Source organism: Calliopsis andreniformis, chromosome 10 (assembly GCF_051401765.1).
Source record: "Calliopsis andreniformis isolate RMS-2024a chromosome 10, iyCalAndr_principal, whole genome shotgun sequence".
NCBI classification, from domain to species: domain Eukaryota; kingdom Metazoa; phylum Arthropoda; class Insecta; order Hymenoptera; family Andrenidae; genus Calliopsis; species Calliopsis andreniformis.
Genome location: NC_135071.1, coordinates 10281926 through 10301334, shown reverse-complemented (window position 1 = coordinate 10301334; position 19409 = coordinate 10281926). Strand labels below are relative to the sequence as shown.

At 38.2% G+C, this 19409-nt stretch overlaps 1 protein-coding gene across 2 annotated transcripts in view; it reads right to left on the bottom strand.

Moving 5' to 3' along the window:
* Positions 1-19409, bottom strand: part of LOC143185331 (uncharacterized) — a 73605-nt gene that overhangs the window by 12754 nt on the left and 41442 nt on the right. Inside the window, exons 3-5 of one of the 2 annotated variants that reach the window (XM_076388277.1) lie at positions 10114-11007; positions 8282-8362; positions 1732-2062 (exon numbers count right to left, since the gene is read on the bottom strand). In XM_076388277.1, the coding sequence (XP_076244392.1) occupies positions 1732-2062; positions 8282-8362; positions 10114-11007 (1306 nt within the window). The remainder of the gene's footprint in view (positions 1-1731; positions 2063-8281; positions 8363-10113; positions 11008-19409) is intronic. The other variant, XM_076388278.1, reaches the window with a different exon arrangement.

The following is a 19409-nucleotide window of genomic DNA, read 5'->3' as shown; positions in this document are numbered from 1 at the left end:
AATCGTCAATAGTCGACTCCAGGTTAATTGCAATTTTACATATTGTATAGTTCGAGAGGCCATCGCAAAATTTGGATATCATAAAACATTCATTTAATTTTATGTAAAAATGAAAGTCTGCCTATAAGTATTTTTTATTGTGATTACTTTCAATTAAATTAATTAGAGGATCAAAATTACTACTTTCAGTCTTCATTTAGATCTGCATTTATGCCTTTTTCAAAGAGTGTCATTTTTTCAATCCACAAGTACGTCCTGTACGTATAAATTTATTGTAGAAAAATGTCCTTCTTGAGGGGTTCCTTTTTATCCATAAGTTTGATAAATGATTTAAATTAAATATCGGCAACACAGGAAAAATTCATCATATGGCCAGTTACCTCGTATGAGAATCCTGTTCGTAGATACTGAATTAAGCTGGAATTACCATTAACGTGATCGATAAAGTGCCTCGTTTGCATGTATTTCAGTATCGATCTTACCTAGAGCGAAATGCCAGGCTGGACAGATAAATACGTTAGGATGACGAGTATCGAGAGATATTGGTTCTTCAATTATATTACAAGCCGAAATGTACAGTAGTTTACGAATCAATAATGAAACTTGCCCCTAGGTTATCGAAAAATAATATTTATAGTTCAACAATTTGTATATACAAAGTATTTATGTGCCAGTAAAACATGTAAGTGCAGTTCATTTGTAAATTAGCATGCACAAACCAGTTTGTGTAAATTGCACGTGCGTCTAAAATTTAAAGTAAATGTCTCAGTAGCCGACCATGTCTCGATATCTAATACAGTGAACAATAATACTCATTTTATGTAAATTCTAATGTTCCAAAGAAAATTCTAATGTACAGTAGTGAAAATTAAAATTACACCGCCTAGCAAACATCAATGCTTTTGGTTTAACTATCACATGAGAAGTACATAATCGTCTGTGTCATTTGTCATTAATCTAACTCTTTATTACTTGAAATTTTTATTTGTATAATAATTTAAATATATTTAACTTAGGTATTACGTTTATAATTACTTTTATATTCAATAAATAATAGTTTTAGCAAGTATTGCAATTTGATTGGCCAGTGTCGTATAAAAAGTAAAAGGAAAAATTAATATCATAAAATAATAATTCTCTGTTAGAGTTAAAATGAGTCCGCGAAACCATGCTTACAATGTATACTCCTGTCGTTTCAAAATGAATTCTTTGTTCTACGCAGTAGTTATACATAGTACAATATTTAACCAATTGTCGTAGAGAAGGGAACATATTATTTTTCCAAATTAATGTATTTTACATTTGGTGTCGAATTGATGTGTGATCACCACTAGCGACACTACAAAGTGACGTCACTAGTTGAAAGTATATTCAGCTATTAAGGTGTAATTCAAGTATCGAGTCATGCATTTTTAGTTTCTCCTCTTACTGGGACATTTGACATTTTAAGCATCTAGATATTGGGATATTTAGGTACACTATCTCATTATTGCAATATCTAAAATGCAGCAAGTAAAATTCTATGATATACTTTTAGCTACAAACCTCATCTTAGACGATTATACAAGGTTTACAAAAACTAATGGGAATACCATTTGATAACAGTTAGTATAAATAAAAAAGTGTAGGTATTGTCACGAACTTCCAATAACATGAAAGTGTCTAAATCCTTATGCACATTAGTGTACTTCACAGCAAGAATATAATTAGAGGAGGGGGAAAGATGCTTACCTGGAAGATTGTAACCTTCTTTAACACGGAGAGATTCACGTGTAGAGCCAATTCCGTCTTGAGTTTATCAGGAAGTAGACCCAGTGCCGTGTTGATGTCACCGCCCCCCTGTATCCTTCCCCGCGACCAGCTGTAGTCGTACCACCTAAGAACCCTTCTCTTCATACCTCCTGGCACTTTGTGGTGTCTCATGTAGGTCTTGGCGCCGTCGAGGAGCCTCTCGAACTCCAAGCGGTTCGCGTTTCGATTGGTGATCACGTTCCCGACCTGTCCAACGATCGTCGCGAATATGAAGACGCCGATCAGGTAGCTGACTATCGTGAAGACGTACCTACGGATCAGGAAGCGAGAAAAAGAGCCGATCAGTCCAAGGAGGATGTGATCACTGTCCTCGGTTCATGGACGAGCGGCCCCCACCGGAGCCTTTCTCCTCTTTTTCTCTTTTACATTATCCTTTCTTTCTTCCTTCCATCCTTCCTTCTTTCCTTCCTTCCCTCCTTCCTCACGTCCTTTACATTATGCGATTACTTTCTTATTTACATTTTCACCGTCAATCGCGATTTATTCATTGCCAGTCGCGCGACCCTCGCACAAAAGAATGTACATAAATGAAGAATTGAATCCTCAGCAATTCTCAGGAGCAACAATTCCCTTTTCTGAAAGTTCACTCTGAAAGAGTGACATAGGTAGGTGTAGGTATTCACGTGTCTGTGGCTGTGAGGCAAAATGATGTGAGCAAGACAATTTTCAAGGAAATTGAATTTTTGGTTTAGCTGAAGACTGCAAGATGAAAATTATATTTTTGACATAAGTAGATCAGATTAAAGTGCCTTTTCCCTTTGAGGAATTGAATGTAGGTAATAACGTACAAGTTCATAATATAGAATTAAGAATCAGAACTACGAACGTGAATATATCTAGAATATACAAGGAAAATATGACTTATCTCATTTTGCCTTACAATCATAGATATTTCTATATTCTGTGGCAAACGGCCCAACAGCTCGCAATGTCTTTCATGATTTAAATGGATTGGGTAGCGGCTATGTGTATTCGAAGCTTCACGTTTTCGTTTCTATTTCCCCGAAATGTACATTTTTCTGAGCGATTTCTTGCCACTCCCGTGTTTCAGACTCTCCTCATCCATTGCTACTCAGGCACTCCGACGCCCACATCAACCATACACATACACACACTCTACATGCGTAGCGAAGCACATGGAAACTCGCCTCTTTTTTTATTAATCTGACGTATCACTTATTTTTTAAGGAACATTATTGTTTCTCCACTTTCTTGCCTTTCCCTCCCTTTCATGAAGGGGCGAAACTTCTGTCTAAATCTTTGAAGTTTGTGTCCCCGAATTTTGAAATAAAGATTGTTTTATGAATTATATTTTATTTAGCTATTGACGTGACACTCTTTAGAGAAACATGCACAATGGAAACTGAGACTCAGGAGAGATTTCTATTATCTAAAGATTGAATTTGAGCATTAAAAATCGATAACATTGACTGTTGATGACATTCCATTGCGTCGTTATGCTATTTCTTTGCTCTTTTGACGACCCTGACGACCTCTGCTTTAAGTTTCCTCGAATGCAACTATGTCTCTCGTCATTAAGCGGCGGTGTCGTTAGGCGTGCTGCCAGGGCTTCGAGAGCTGGAAATATCCGCTAGGTCAGCTCGTCTTGGATGCCCCTAAAACTCTGCGAAATCCGGCGGGTCAACAAAAAAAAATTATTTTAGGGATTATCTTTTCTTGCCGTTGTGTATCCTAATGACAATTTTTTCGACCCAGTCGATGGTTAGTAAAACGCAGTAGAAAACATATTTTGGGATTGTGTTTCATTTTCTAGCATAGAGCTGGACCGAATAATAATGTGATTAAAAGCAAATGTATTCGATGACCCAGTTTTCGTTGAAATTACTTGAAACATTGAGATTTTGATATTCCTGGTACAGAATTTAAAATACGAAAAATGTTTGATGAATCACAAATTAGATAAATAAGTATTGTTTCCTGGTTGCAACTAATACATGTATTCGAACAAACTGTTAAACCTATTACTCATTAGCCAAATGTAATAAAGCTTGTAAACACGAGAATATAGTAACACTGAAGCACGCTAGGAGTCTGTAGCACGTGTGAAGTTTTGCCAGTAGCCGAAACAATCGCATACAAACGAGTAGTGAAAGCGATTGGAAAAGTGAGATTTCCCGATACTTCAGAAGGAAGCAAGAATAAATGTTTTGTTGCAAAATTCCCCATCCTCAACCAATTTCAGGCACAGTATCCCAGTTGACCTTGACCCAGGTCACCGAAGTCTCATTTGAATTCGATCTTCAATATTTTAATCAAAGCAATTTCCTCGACTTCATTTCGCTGAAATTATTTTTCCAAGCGCTGCGGCGAGGCACTTGAAAGTAAGAAATCTCTCGAGGAAACTTCCGGGTATTCGGGTTGTTAAAGAGACGGATTTAAACTCTCTGAAGATGGACCTTTTCCAGGCCGGACTTTTACCGCTGTTTGCCTTAAAAAATTATTTAATCGTCTCTAACAGTGAATGCATCCCTTCGTGCATAATGATCAAAGGTTATCCAGTTTGTTTTTTATTTTCATCAAATCAAGCTCAAAAAATGAGTTGACGTATTTCATAGTTCACTGACGCAAGTAGGATTGGAAAACCTGATGGATTCATTCAGTATAAAAATAAAAATTTTATCGAGTTTTTGGAAACTGTTAATTTCTCTTTCGGTTAAAGCTGACCCAGTAACCGGTGGTCTTGAACGCGCAGCGAAAATGTGCAACCAACAATTGGTCAGCTACAACGACTGAATGATATTAGAACTGCTGCGCATTTCGTCGTCGCGTTTTCCGCTTGCCCGACTTCCTTTTTCCATGGAAAATACAACCGGGCAACCAATGTGCTTGCCGGCGTGTTATTAATTCGGTTGACGTGGTTTTGTCGCTGAAATTCATGTGCACACGAAACCAAAGATTTCCAGGCTACGCTAAATATTGCGCGAAGTTGCGCGAGTCGGAAGTTGGGCAAAAGTTACAACGAACTCACTTCCGAGCTCGATTTATTTTATTTGTTCCAATGCGATTAGCTTCGATTGGCCGCGCCTGTACCTGACCGTATTTTCTCTCCACCAAACGTTTTTATTAAAGACAAGTGCATCGACTGACGCTTCACTCTCTTTCCTCTGAAACTTTGCTTCTTGGAGGAGGATTGAGAGGAAAAGTTTGAAGAGTTGATTCTATATCCCAGAATGAAAAAGGCGAAAATGAAAAATGACGAAACTGCTTTAGATATAAAAAAGAAGATACAGGAAATGTACGTGGAAGGTGTTTGACTTGGGACTTATTTTACTGGTGATGTGCATTAATCAGATCTGTCGTAGCGTTGTCAGTAGAATAAGTCGTCAGACACATTTCACGCGGACGTCAGACACATCCTCAACAATTAATAACTCTGATTCTGATTTAAAATTTCTGATACCTGTTGCCGATCATCTCAAATAAATGTACTATTCGCGGTTTAGAATATGGAATCCTGGGAAATCAGTTTACATAGTGAAAATGCGAAATAAATTGGAAATACCTACGTTATATAAAAGACCGTAGCTTTGTACAATGTGCATTTCAGCCAGCAGTGATATTGAAAGCACGCTCAATGAAGTGTTAAGGCATCACGTATCCACTGACAATTACGGGACAAATGGTAATTAACTGTACCACTGTTCCCCGTTGAATCACGAGCTGTCCTAGGATTCCCAGCACGTTGTGACAAATAGTGGTAACATTAGGATCATTTGGCGCCTGATTCATGCGTTTCAAGTATAATGATTGACTAGTGGTGTGTGGGCACCCGTGGTGAAATGGGATCACATTCTAATTATACTTGGCTGTATGGAGGAAAAGCGAATCTTTTCGAATTGAACGATTTCATGAATGTAATCGTAATTCTATGCATCTGCTCCCAACGCTGTCGAATATTTTGCCTCTAGTCCTGGGTGACAAAGTGAAGTATAACTTGAGTATGAATCGGTGAGTATGAACCTTGGCAGTTCTATGTATTTTATATAATTGAAGGTAAATGTCTAAGTAGCCGACCAAGCTATTCCCGATACCTGAATACCAACACTAATTTTATTTAATTTTAAACTTAAATTAAATTTTATTTAATTTTACTTCATTTTATTGTTAATTATGATATAATTAAAAACATAATGTGGTATCATAAAATAGTACAGTTACTGGGACGTCACAATTCAGGTATCGCGATATGCATGTAGGTCGTTCACGAACTGGGATATTTGATATCTTAAGCGTTCGGATATTGGGACATTTACCTTCTTAAGTCCACTTTTTTTCATGTGACTTATTGTTAGTACACTTTCGCTACGGGATCCAGATACAGTTTCGCGATTATTTGAAAGTGGCAAAGTTTGTACTTGTACTGTTTTTCAACTCACTGATTCGTATAGGGTAAAGGTACCGAATACTGTCCATGTTCCTAATATGGTCACTTGTAATATATCGTACACTAAGCAGTAAAATTAATCGCATTTTTACTGAATTAGTACTTCAATATCTGTAGGAAAACATACTGCAATTGCAGTGTTATATGATTAACAATTAGCGAAGGGGAAATATTACAGTGAATCTGACTAGGCGCAAACATTTATTTGCTTGCAACAATTTTACATCACATTCGGAAAAGGTAAGTTTAAAACTTGTGCGTATACATGAACATTCATTAGAAGCACCTAATTAATTATATCGCTGAGCAATTTGTTCAATTTAAACATTTCTGTTAATGAAAATAGTATTTTTGTATTATGAGTATAGGTGTTCCTAATATGGCCTACCTCTAATATTTCCATTTCAATTCTGTATTTACTAGATGTGGACATGAAAGTAGACTTTGTTTGTCTAATATGTAAATTCGAATGTCTTAAGAAATAAAATATATTTTAAAAATGTATCTATTTCTATATTTTTATAATAAAACCATTCTTTGAATATAATTCCAACAATAAAAATTTGCCAAGAAACATTCATAAAGTAATAAATAATGAACATACATGTAAAAATGACTTTTCAAGCTTATATATATATGTATATATGAATTGGCCAATATTTTTTAGGTACGCCATATTAGAAGCATAGACATATAGGATATGTAGACATTTTTTAGACCTCTGATTTTCGCATATTTTACGTATTTAAATTTGAGTTAGAAATCTGTAGATGTCAACAATTCTGGTCTATTCTATATGAAACACAGATAATCATTCTTTGCTTCGAGACAAATTAGATAAAAAAATATCACATCATATTACCTTTCAATTGACAGCGATTTAACCTTTGCTAGGACATATCAGGTACCTTTACCTTAGATTGCGTGAAATACCAAGTGAAAATTGAAAAACTGTAAAACAATTTCATCAAGACGGTTATCCATCAATGATGATTGACATTAACGCGTATTCGCTTATCTTTCCGCTTGTCTCGAATAGAGGTAATGATCGTCTCCTTCCGAGAAACCCCCTTGGGCTCCTTATCATTTTTTCTCTCGATCAGAGTAGCCCCGCTGCTTTTTCACCATCGACTGGCAAGCGCAGAGGAAAGCAGTTTATCGATCACACGAACGTAAGGCAAAATCGAAAGGCGTTTCCGTGTATGTCGCCGCAGCACCGACACCTATTTACCGATACCTTTCGTCACAAAGAGTACATAATTGCCAGCTTTGCGGTCTCTTGTCTTGTCATCAATGCCTATGCCAGCCACAGACCGTGACTCTGATTTGCCTGCGTGAAAGCTTCCCCTGGCATCGCGCGTGTGTACCTTGCATAAATTGACAAGTATTGACATAACGCTTGCACGCCTACATTCACGAGAATGATGCGTTCACGATGCAACGTGTTTTCCCCATTTTTGTTCACCCTGTTATTACTCTATGCAAATGCACGAAGAAAATAAAAGTCGAAATGCTTTCTCCGTCGACACTGACTCAAAAGCTTCGCATTTTATCCGTCGTAAGGTAAGCAATTAGTTTTGTCCTGTTTCACGTTTTCTTGTCCCCTAATCCCTTATTTCCTGTGCCATCAATTTTATTCGTTTGTTCCTTTGCTCCCCTCATGTTCGTACACACGCGCGCCCACACACAATCTTTCTCTCTCTTTCTTTGTTCAATCATCATGTCAACCTTTCTTCTCACGTTCTCACCTACTACGCCCACTCATACCCTCGTCCTTTTCAGTCTCAATTGCTGCGCTTTAGCAGGGTCGCTCAACCTGCAACGTCCATCCATTCGACCGTTCAATCTCAATCTGAATCCCAAGCTGGTCATCATTTTCGCCATCGTTCCCTCTTACTCTTCCCACTGACACACTCTCATTCTCTCTTCCTTTCTCTCTCCTCTCTCCCCGATTAATGTCGTTATATCGTCTTATTCTCTCGATTCTTTTGCCCTACATCTCGGTTCATTATCTTTTCTTTTCCGTTCTCTCTTTTTCTCTCGCTTTGGAAACGATACAGATACCCTCCGTTATGCTTGAACTGCAGAAGCCGGGACAGTCGGCCACGACGAGCGAGGCTCCGGGGATTGCCGCCCGCTACGACTCTGCCAACACAACAACAACAAGGCCGCTTCACGAGTCTAATTCCTAGGCAGCTAATTCGCTAAAGACTTGACTTAAGAGAAAATGGAAGCCCCCGTGCGTGTCGATCGTGCTCTCCTTTCTTATCCTTTCGACATGGCCTGCTCTCTTTTCGGTTTTTACGTTCGCACGGCAAAGCCCTGATTAATGAAACTGATTGGGACGCGATTAGTATCTGTAATTCACGGTGCTTTAAATTTCTCCATTTGCCTGGGTTTTTGGATCGAACTGTTTCACGAGGAGACGAAGCAACTTGCAGTCGATCTGATTGGCGACTTGGGATATGCAATTTTTGATGAAAATGAAATTAATCTTTTAATAAATGTTCCTAAAGTTAAGATTTTCAACTATAGTTCACTGATTTGAAATGGTAGGTAGCAGGAATGTGTTTAGAGAAGCATTGTATTGTCCTCAGTCTGATTCTTAACATCTACTTCATTTTCATATATAATTTTGTATACGTAAAATCACTATTGCAGCGTGCATTTTTATTTGAGAAATTCTCTTTACAAAAATATTTAATGTTGGAAAAAATGAATTCCCTCTGTTCGCTTGTATTGCTATTGATAAAATTTGTTTAATATTCGTCGTAATATAGATTGAAGATAAAATCACATTATTCGATTGCGATACGAAATTGAATTTTAGAATTGAACACGCAGATATGTTATTACATTGTACTAACTAGATTCACTCAATGCAAGTGCCGTACACACATTTCTAATTTAATTTAATACGAATCAAATATTAACAAGAACATGAGTGCAGGTAAAAACGCTTTGAGGAACCTTAGGAATATGAATCATTTTATTTGATTTTTGATGTAATTTTTAGGTAAAAGAGCCAACGGCTATTAATTCAAGAGATCGTGTGTTGCATTATAATTAATTGGTGCAAACATGTTACCTAACAATAAGCAATTTAATGACGTATTACTTTTTATCCGGATTTCATACACTTCAAAAAAGCAACTGACAATTTTTTAACCATTTTTATCGCACCACTTTAATGAAATTTTCGTGCGGAAGACGCTATCACCTTTAATCGCGTTAGATTGCATGAAACGGATGTGTGAGGTAATTTCATTTTTATCTCTTTTTGCAGTCAGGATTGAAACGTTTGAAGGTAATTAATTGAAAATTCCAAAGTGTGACGGTATTGGACTAAATTTGCGTCATCAATTTTGTCGGAGAAGCCGTTTAAGAATAAATTTTAATTTTTAGATCTATTTATAAGAGATTTTCAATAGAATTTATTTTAAATATAAATAAATCAACGTGAAAACTTTCAAAACGCTATGCATTATGGTTTTTAAAAAAAAAAAAAAAATTGTTAAAATTAATCGCTAGATTTTTTGCTGTCAGTTTTTCCTACTTATATTCGTGACTTTACGTCCTTCGGACTAATTTAGAGAACAGAACAAATCTTCCGGCCATAGGTAAGATCCTTGACATGAATCACCCGAAAGATCACTCTAACTTTCACGAGCCTTCGCAAAACCACACTTCTCACTCAGGAAAGTTATTCTTCCTATGACACGGGCATTCCATTCTCTCTCAAGTCTCAAGTACCGAATCAATTGGTGAAATCTAGTAGAGTGGCCAGGGCCTGTGAATGCGTATGAGGCAAACCGTCAGAGCAAGTGAACGAACCACGAGCAAGAAAAGAAAGGAGAGGGTGCTTGTGTGTACAGTCGAAGAAATATATCACTCACTCGGCGTTGGTCTCAGGCGTGGGTAGATCCCCGATGGTGGTTAGGGTGAGGGTGGACCAGTACAGCGAGCCAAGGTATTTTCTGGTCAGGGTCGCGTACTCCCCAGGTCTGTACGGGTAGACCCAGTCTCCTTGGAATCCTTCCGCCTCGCTGAGCAAGTAGTAAAAGCAGCCGAACCAGTGCGCCAAGATCAACAATATATGGATAAGGTTCAACACGCGCCACAAATTCGGATAAACAGTCCGCGACTCGACCATGTAGTAGTAGTTGTACACCCGATAGATCTTGAGGAATCTGGGGAACCTGAGCATGGGATTGCTGCCTAGGTTCACTTGGAGCAGGTCGAGTGGCAGCAACGCTAGCAGATCGAGTACGAACGATTTGGACTTAAGGTAATGGCCGGCCAGCTTCTTGCTATTGTAGACCATCAGGCCCTGCTCGAGGTATCCGGTGCGAAACTGCACGGCCACGTCCAGGAAGAAGACGAGATCGGTGAAGCCGTCGCACGCGAGCCACCCTGCTGGCGCCAGCGCCTGCAGTTCCGGTAGACTTTGTCGCACGATCAGCGTCCAAAGGTTGTACAGGACGCAACCGGATAGGAGCATCAGCCAGTAATAGTAGAAGTTCTCGTCAGGGTTCACTACAGTTTTCGGCGGCTTCTGCGGCCTCCTGGGCCGCCTCCGTCGACGTCCACTGGAGTCCTTGTCGTCGGTGGCGTCTCCTTCACCCTCGGCAGTGTCCAATGTTTCTTGGCTCTCTGGGATTTGCCTGGTGGAAAACCTCTTGAGGAACGAGTCCTCGCGTTTCAGCGGCGGCTTCTTCTGGATCGTTGATATCGCTGAGGATAGCTGGACCGTGGTCCGCAGTTTCATCCACCGCTGATTGCTCTTCGTTCTGGGGACAGAAAGAAGAATAGATCGCCAGTCAAAGGCGGATTGAATGGTCTTCATTGAGCCTACGCACGCTAGAAAATCCTACAAAGGTAGATTGCATCTTGAACGAGTAGTTTTTTGCTTCAACTGATCTCCTAATTCAAGAGACGATGGGTATAAACATATCCTATGATACCATTGATCCACTATCGTGGGAGATATCTTTAATACTGATTATCGAATATTGTTACGATTCTATCGTGGGATTTGTTTATTTTCATCGGCTTTTATAATTAGAGCTTATTTTTGCTAAAACACTTGTCTAGATTACAATATCCCTTTGTCAGAGATAAATCTGTCAGAAGTAGAGTTATAGTCATAAATTCTGCGCTTGCCCAGTTTTGTACCTAACGAAGTAATCACCTACTAATAACTTCTGCAAAATTTAATTGCGATTCAACTTATAGTTTCTACTTTTAATTTCTCCTCTAACATTAATATTCGATATTTATTGCTCAAGTTAGTACTATATTTTACGACGAATTTCATCTAAATGTAGGAAAAGTGGGTTATGGCCAGTCATGTATCAGCAGAGATTTTCAACGCGATATTTTCCACGTTTCGAGTTGAAAAACATATGGACTGTTGTGCAACCCTTAGGAAATATGTATCACGTCATGGTATTAATCATTTAGATAAACAGTATTTTCATTTTGATCAAATTGATATTCGAATTATTTTAGGAAGAAAAAAACTATGTTCAGGTTTTATTGCTTCCTGATGAAATGATGAAATTTCATCTACTTTCACTTTGCGAGACTGAATTTAAAACTACTCTACTTGCAACGCGACACACGTAGTCGCAGTCTCTATTATATTTTTCAAGTAATTCTTTTACAAATGGGTCTTTCAATGAGGAAAACGTATTCCACATGAGAGACTATACCCTTTACCGTTATACTACGAATTACGCTCTGCCTTGTGCATAATTAAGTAGAGCGTCGTGGAGCTTTTCTTAATGTGTCTTAAGCTCTTAGGAGAATTTATGGTTGTCTTTGTATGACATGGAGCTTCTAAGGTTTGCTTTTCGCTAACACTGATAAATTACTTTAATTAAAATCACCTTCCCTGGCATTCCAAGAATGATAGATGTAAATAATATACATTTGATCAGTAGTAAACTATATTAATAAAAAAGTTGAGTAAGTTGAGATATGGTAAGCTTAGACCTCAGCTTGTAGTATAGTTTTGCCCAATGAAATCTTGCCTCGTGTTGCATTTCGTGTCTATCACGATGCATCGTGCAAAGTGTTCTCATTAAACATCAAAATCACGCACTAAATGTTTCGGTCTCTTGGGTGACTCGTAGGTTGATAGAACCCTTCGCAAACCATGTTCATGCATGATATACGTATCGCAAAATCTTGCAAGGAGTATATTCTTTGACACATCTCGTTCCACAGTCTCTGCTATAAACACGATATACATGATCTATAGTTGCTGCAAGCAGACAAATGAATATCCTACTTCCGTTTCATTCCCCAAACTCATCGAATGAAAGAAATACACCATTGACGTCGTTTTAGTTTCTTCTTTCGTTCTTCATCTAATTCTATGGAAAACAGATGACAGGTAGATCTTGCTTGAAATAAGAAGTGAACGAGAATCGAGTAAGATTAGTTCAGTATTAGAGCATCGGATGGATGAAAGGCAGACAGACAAACAGACAGACAGACAGACAGACAGACAGACAGACAGACAGACAGACACAGACAGACAGACAGACAGACAGACAGACAGACAGACATAGACAAATAGAGATAGAGACATTTAAAGAATTGATCAAGTACGTTAGACAGAGGCAGAACGAAACTAAAGATAAATTTTTTTATGCCACTACGCATTCTTTAATCGTTAATACACTTATGTAAAGTGTACTGTCTTGTTGAGTCAATATGTTATATGTGTGTGTGAGTGTGATGTAGTACACGTTTGGGAATCAGCTTCTTCCTAATCACACAAACTGATAAAAGGGAAGCAGCTGATATGATGATAAGTAGTATCAAACATTGCGATTTTAACAAGGAATAAAGTTCAAATTAGTATTACCAGATTTCTAATTTAAGGTATTCAGCGATTGCTCTCCCTTTTCAATCAGCGTTTCTCATGGCAATTCAGATGCGAGGATACTCTAAGAAACTTCGCAAACTTCCTAACAACTACGATTCGCGTCAATATCATATTTCTCGCGTTCTAGCTTCTCATGCATAAGATACTGCGTTTCGTCGGTACTTTTAACGCATTATTGCAATAAATAAAAATGTAAGAACAGATAGCAATCTTGCGTTTGATTTCTCGTCATGCGTTAAAAGTTCGATACTGAAACTTAGCTATTTAAGTTCTCTTGATGACTTTGATACAAAGAAGCAAAAGTAAAGAACGTTTCTACCATAGAAGGTATAAGTGGTCATCTATGAGCACTTTAGAAATAGATGCCAATGCTCAGACCATCTCTAGAAGGTTAACATTATCGGCAAGGTCTTCAAATGCACTCTAATTCTCAATCGACTAGATTCTAAAGTTTTTGTTAAGGAAAGAAACGATTCAGGATCCTCTATCAATCCATGCCAAGTGCCAGAGGATGCTGCAGTCCAATTTCAGCACGTGCAATTTCGTTGAATATCGTCCTGTCATTTTCAAAGCACTCGTCCTAACGTGGGATCGGGATTGGTCTTCCCACTTCCGCTCCCCAATTACAGATCTTCCCACCACTGACGTTTCAACAATTTCGATTCGTATTGTCTCAAGTAAGTGGTTCTCTGTCAACGAAATAAAATGGTCGTGAGTATTACGGAAGAAAAATTATTCCCCTTAAATTGGTTCCCACTGAAAATATATTTCATTCTTTGCTTCTCACTATTGGAAGATCAATCGTGCAATGTATGGAAGGTACAGAATTACTCTCTAATCTTTTAGCAAAGCGACTACTCTCTGCGACACATGATGGTCCATTCTATGAATAGGTATGCCCTAAAAGAAAATCTGAGGGACACAAGCTGTTCGGTTCCCACCGCGGTGAGGAAATCTATTCATACAGAAGCAGGCGTTCGCAGTCGTTAAAAGTGGGTACAGCGATCGGCCATCAGCCATGTCATCTAATACAAAGTGGAGAGTGTACTATAGTGTGCAGTAAGTCAACGTTATAGATTAAGATAGGGTGACAGAGAGGATAGAGTTGCGGTGACGAGCGGATAGCCAATACTATCGTGTGGCGTCGCCTTGATTGCAATAGGTGGCATGTTCACGAAGTAAAAATGGACGAAAACGAGGAGCGACGAAACTGGAGCATCGTTTCCCTTTTAAACGTTCACGACACGTATACATTAAGCTTCGTGAGAAACGGATCTGTCCTCCCAGCGCGATGCATTACCACCGGCAACTTCCAACGAATTCGAAAACATTTAATTTTTTCGCTCCAAGTGACTCAATGCATCGATCTCTGTTATCCAGCCAACTCGTAGCCTATTTCATAGTATTTCGGTGATAGGAAGTTCTTTACGCAGGGTGTGCCGAAACTATTTAAACTTCAGCATCCAAAGGGGTAAAAGTTAGCGAAACGCTCGTGCTCTTTTTATCAGGAAGACGAAAGAAATTCTATCCACGATGCCTCACTAGAATTCCCCCTGAACGTTGTCCAGGGAATACCCCAAGCGAAAGAATACCGAAACCGCAGGAAAAACGAGACCAGTTTGCAGGGCTACAATCTCTTTCCACTTCACAGAATGAACTGTCCACTTGAATCGCTGGAACTTCCTCATCGGTGAATCCCCAGGCAGATTTACATCGTGAACGAGGCCAGGTAAAATGTGTATACTATAGCTAACTGACAAGAGGAAGAGAGAGAGAGAGATAGAGAGAAAGAGAGATGGAGAGAGAAAGAGAGATACAGATCTCTAAAAAACAGAGTGTCTAGTTGCGTGACCGTGTATTGTGTATAGGTATGTAGCAGCGTGTATGCTGTGAAGGTGAGAGTGCAGTTCAGAGGTTACCGTCCATATCGAGTAACGACGGAAATACCTCTTGATCTTGCGTAGGGAGGAATATAGCGCCATGACGGCGCGTACGTTACTCCATTTTTGCGAGCCCCTCGTGCTACGAGGTCTCCTGGCCGCAGCTGGTATCTCGGTATCGAGGCCGTTGCTCTCCAAGGACTCCGAGGTCGTTGAGGTCGCGCTCAGTCCCGGGGCATCCTTCTCCAAGGACCCTCCGCAGCTCGAGGAGGTGCCTCGGCGGAATAGCTCCGATAACCTGCGAAGAAGACAGAATCCCGACGGGTTGCCTCTCTCACTCTCTTCCTCTCAACTTCAGTCCATTCGTTCGACCAACCAGGAGTCTTTTCGTTCTCGCCTCCACCTCTCAACCTATTCTTTGCATTCCCACACTTTGCATTCCCTTTCTTTATACCCTTCCACCATTTCTACTCCGTTTAAACACGCTCCCGTCCTAACAGTCCTTGTATTTTCTAGTGATATTCATTACATTATTGAGGAACTATTATTAGTCAATTTTGAGGTCCTTTTACTGTGATGTGGAAATACCAGTCATTAAGTTTATCTTTTAATGTCATGCCATCATTTTCCAGAGCATGATCATTATGTCAGAATCGTTACGAGATGCGAGGATATTTCGCACGCGAGCTTTAAAGATTGCTTTCTGTTATCACGATTCTTTTATCCTGAAAAATATTCTACTTCAGAAGGTTTTCCTTTCGTTTAATTCACATCTGTGAATATGAAACTATCTCCTATCCATTGATATTCCAATTAGGATTAACAGAACGAATAATAAAAATTCACTCGTCTTTCACTCTTTTTTGCACTCAATTCCACCATATCGTGTTCTCATCACAATTTCGCACATACTCGTCCTTCTCTATGTTCGTCTGTCCACCTTCATCGCATTGTACAATATCGAACATCTCTATCCGACAGCAATCTCGTCGGGTTTAACAGGACACCATTTCGATTCGCTTCACGAACGAAAATAACGCGTGACCCTTTTTCACAAAGGAGAATCCGTATGTCAGGATGCGAAGCTTTTGTAGGTATACTTTCTACGTGACAACACGACTCGCTGTCATTAAACCTTGCGGCATTTTCGACACGGAGATTTTCGTGAAGCTTGCACCGCTTCACGAGCCATGCTGACAGGAAAATCAGAGGAAGTATGCGAATGGATATGAATGAGATCCATGCAGACATCCTGTATGAACAGTAGTAAAATGTTGTAATAAACTGACGCGATGTGGCTAGAATAGAAAACTGAAAACGAAAATTTGTCTTGACGATAATCGTAAATCTGGAATGGTTCTTAATCTTTATAGTGATCCCTCTTTCGTCAGATTTATCGTGTAATAAATTGATGCCAGGTTCAAATATAGGTAAGTACTTCTCTAGATATGCAAGGAAATTTACCTACATACGATATTTCGCACGAGGCACGGAAATGGAGCACTCTGGGTAGTACGTTCGAGTTAGTTGTGTAACTTGAAGCTTTATTTGCTCTCTGATTCTCGTTTCCGCGCTTGAACTTTACTCGATACTTCAATGAAGTAGCTTGTAATGAGAGTTAAAACCGAAAAAGAGATGATTCCGAAGTAAAAGCAAATCGAATGTGGGAAATAAAATTTGTTTACACGTCCTTTCACTTTAGGAAAAATCAGGTTTGAATATTTTTTTAATACAGACAGAAATAAAAATAGGTGAACAAATTGTAGAGATCGTTGTCAATGAAATTTAATTAAAATAGTGTTATTGTTCTGTATGTAAATATGTATTATTTTGTATACATTCATATGGTGTATGGATTATTTCGTGAATAATTCAAATAAATGTTTACATTTTTATAATTGTATCGTTCATTCATTTTTGGATATTCATTCTTTAATGAATGACACAAAGAATTGCAAAGAGACAAAACAAATAATGTACAATTAGTACCTATTACAGCTTTTTGCTATACCTACTGTTTTTAATTGATGTGGAATATTATTTATGAGTCTTTAATGTAAATTATGAAATATACTTAATAATGCAATACTTATACCTCTGAAAGCTGTTGTAAAGTGTTAAAAAAGTCTACTCTATTGTCGTTTTTACAATGAAATCTTACAATGAAATCTTAATGAAATCATCTACTATATTTCGTAAATTTTAATGTACGTGAAATTTTATTATCAATGCTCTTCAGACACAGGATCCGCCTTCCAATCTGTATTAGTTCCTTATTATATGAACCTGATATCGAGAATTTGAAGCTTATTTACAATTTTTTCAAACAATGTTTAATAAGAATTTAATTATAAGTAACTGTTATAGTTAACTATAGTGAACTCATTGTACGTGCTATATAAACTTTAGGTTTAAAACGTTAAATAAATAAATACTTCATAAATTTTCAAGTCCTGGATTCAAGGATTCAAATCCTGAATCTGAGATAGCCACTTAAGTTCAAATTAAGTAGTTTTATTTATGGATATTCGGACAATTTCTCAACTTTTCTAATTATGTGTTTGGGCCACTGTTCTGTTGTAAAATAAGTTTCTTGTCAAAAACGATTTTTACTACTGCTTTCGCTAAATTTTCAAATTCATTATACATATTTATATAGATATCATGTAAACAAGAAAATTCAAGTGCATTTTGAAGTTACAATAAGATCGTTTCCATTTTTTGAATATAGATACCTACTTTTTTCCAGAACAGGACTTTCTTAATTGCCTAATATTTTCATTCAATACTCAAACACTTCTAATTTTCTATAATAAATTAAATTTACAAATACCACAATATTATTTAGATTAAACAGTATTTCGATTAAACTTCATTGACAATCATTTCTACTATCTGTCCATTTACATTTGTTTCCGACTGTAAGTATGTTTGTAAACGACAAGAAATATATTGAATTATTCATTGCTGATTTTTATACTTTCATAGCATATCCAAAGAAACTAGAAAGGTTAAAGATATACTTACGAATATAACAGGTGAAAGGAAAATGCATATTTCAATGCAGAGCAATGAGAGTTTTTCAGAATTAAGAAGTAAAGGATGGCCTTGATGCTCCCACGCATCAGAATGAATTGAAATTGAACCGAGTTGCCTCTCAAGCATTAAAAAAAGCTCGTTGAATTGGAGTTGAGAGAATTGTTGCAAAGACTCCCGAGCACCCGACCTTTGATTAAAGATCCCAGATGGTATGCTGTTATTGCGTCTGACTGAAAGTCATAACGTAACATCGACCAGACAATTAAATACTTTTCGGCGGAAGCTGGAGTTGATAGGTAAGTCGCCTCGATCATTTTAATTTCAACGAGAAATTGCTCTGTATTTTCAGCGCTTTTATCATTTTATCTTTGCCGTATCTTTTCCACGAACTCCAAATCACAATAGACACTTGAAATAAGGGTACTCTCAAATGCAGTACACTCTTGCTATACATATGTTTAGAAACGTATATCGTACAGAGTAGGCAATTCTCATCCCTTTTGAACTCAAACCGCATGTTTGTGTCGGGTAGATATTTCAGAGAAAATCCTCCCTCAAGTGGTGGATAACGATGAATATAAAACAAATATAACCAGAATTTATTATGTCATCCTTCCAAATACACAAAAATAAGATTATTTGTATTTGAATATTAGGAGCCCTGTTTTTTAAAATGGGCAAATATCGACACGATTGTAGAAACAAATACAAGATAGAAGAACTTTTTCGAAAGACCAGTGGTTAAAGGTGAAAAACTGCTTTACATCAAAGTGCAGCAGGGATGCGCAGACCGCACTTGAGCGTACAATGGTAATTGGCTCGAAAGTAATTAGCGTCTCGTTTGTGGAGGCGACACGGCATCGACGTTATTAGATCCCGTTAATGGTATTAAAAGCACTTGGCAACTGTCGCATAACGCGAAAAAGATTACGAAGTTACGACACGAATAAGATGACATGACGTGCCGAAACCGATTTTATTCATTGCGCCTTTCTATGTGGAGTACAATCTTTATGGTGGCGTAGAGAAAACGAAAAAAATCAGTTAAAGAGAAATCAAAGATTGGGATACAATGTTTGAACAATGGGTAGCGGAAATGTGTAAAGGAAGAAAAGTTCGCGCGGTTAAACGAATAGAAAGGTGGCAAAGAAACTTGTCAAGATTAGCGAGACACTTTGTACGCGCTCCTATCGGCGATGTCACGTACGAGTGAGTACGTGTTTGCAGGTGCGAGGCTCGTTCCTTCGGCCGAAAGAGAAGCTAAAAAGCTATGTTACGAGGCCGAAACTCCTGGGCGAGAGGAAGTAAAAAGCCACGTTACGTGGGTGGCGAACGTTCGTGGGAGCTGGAGAACCGCTTCACACGCCCTCGACAA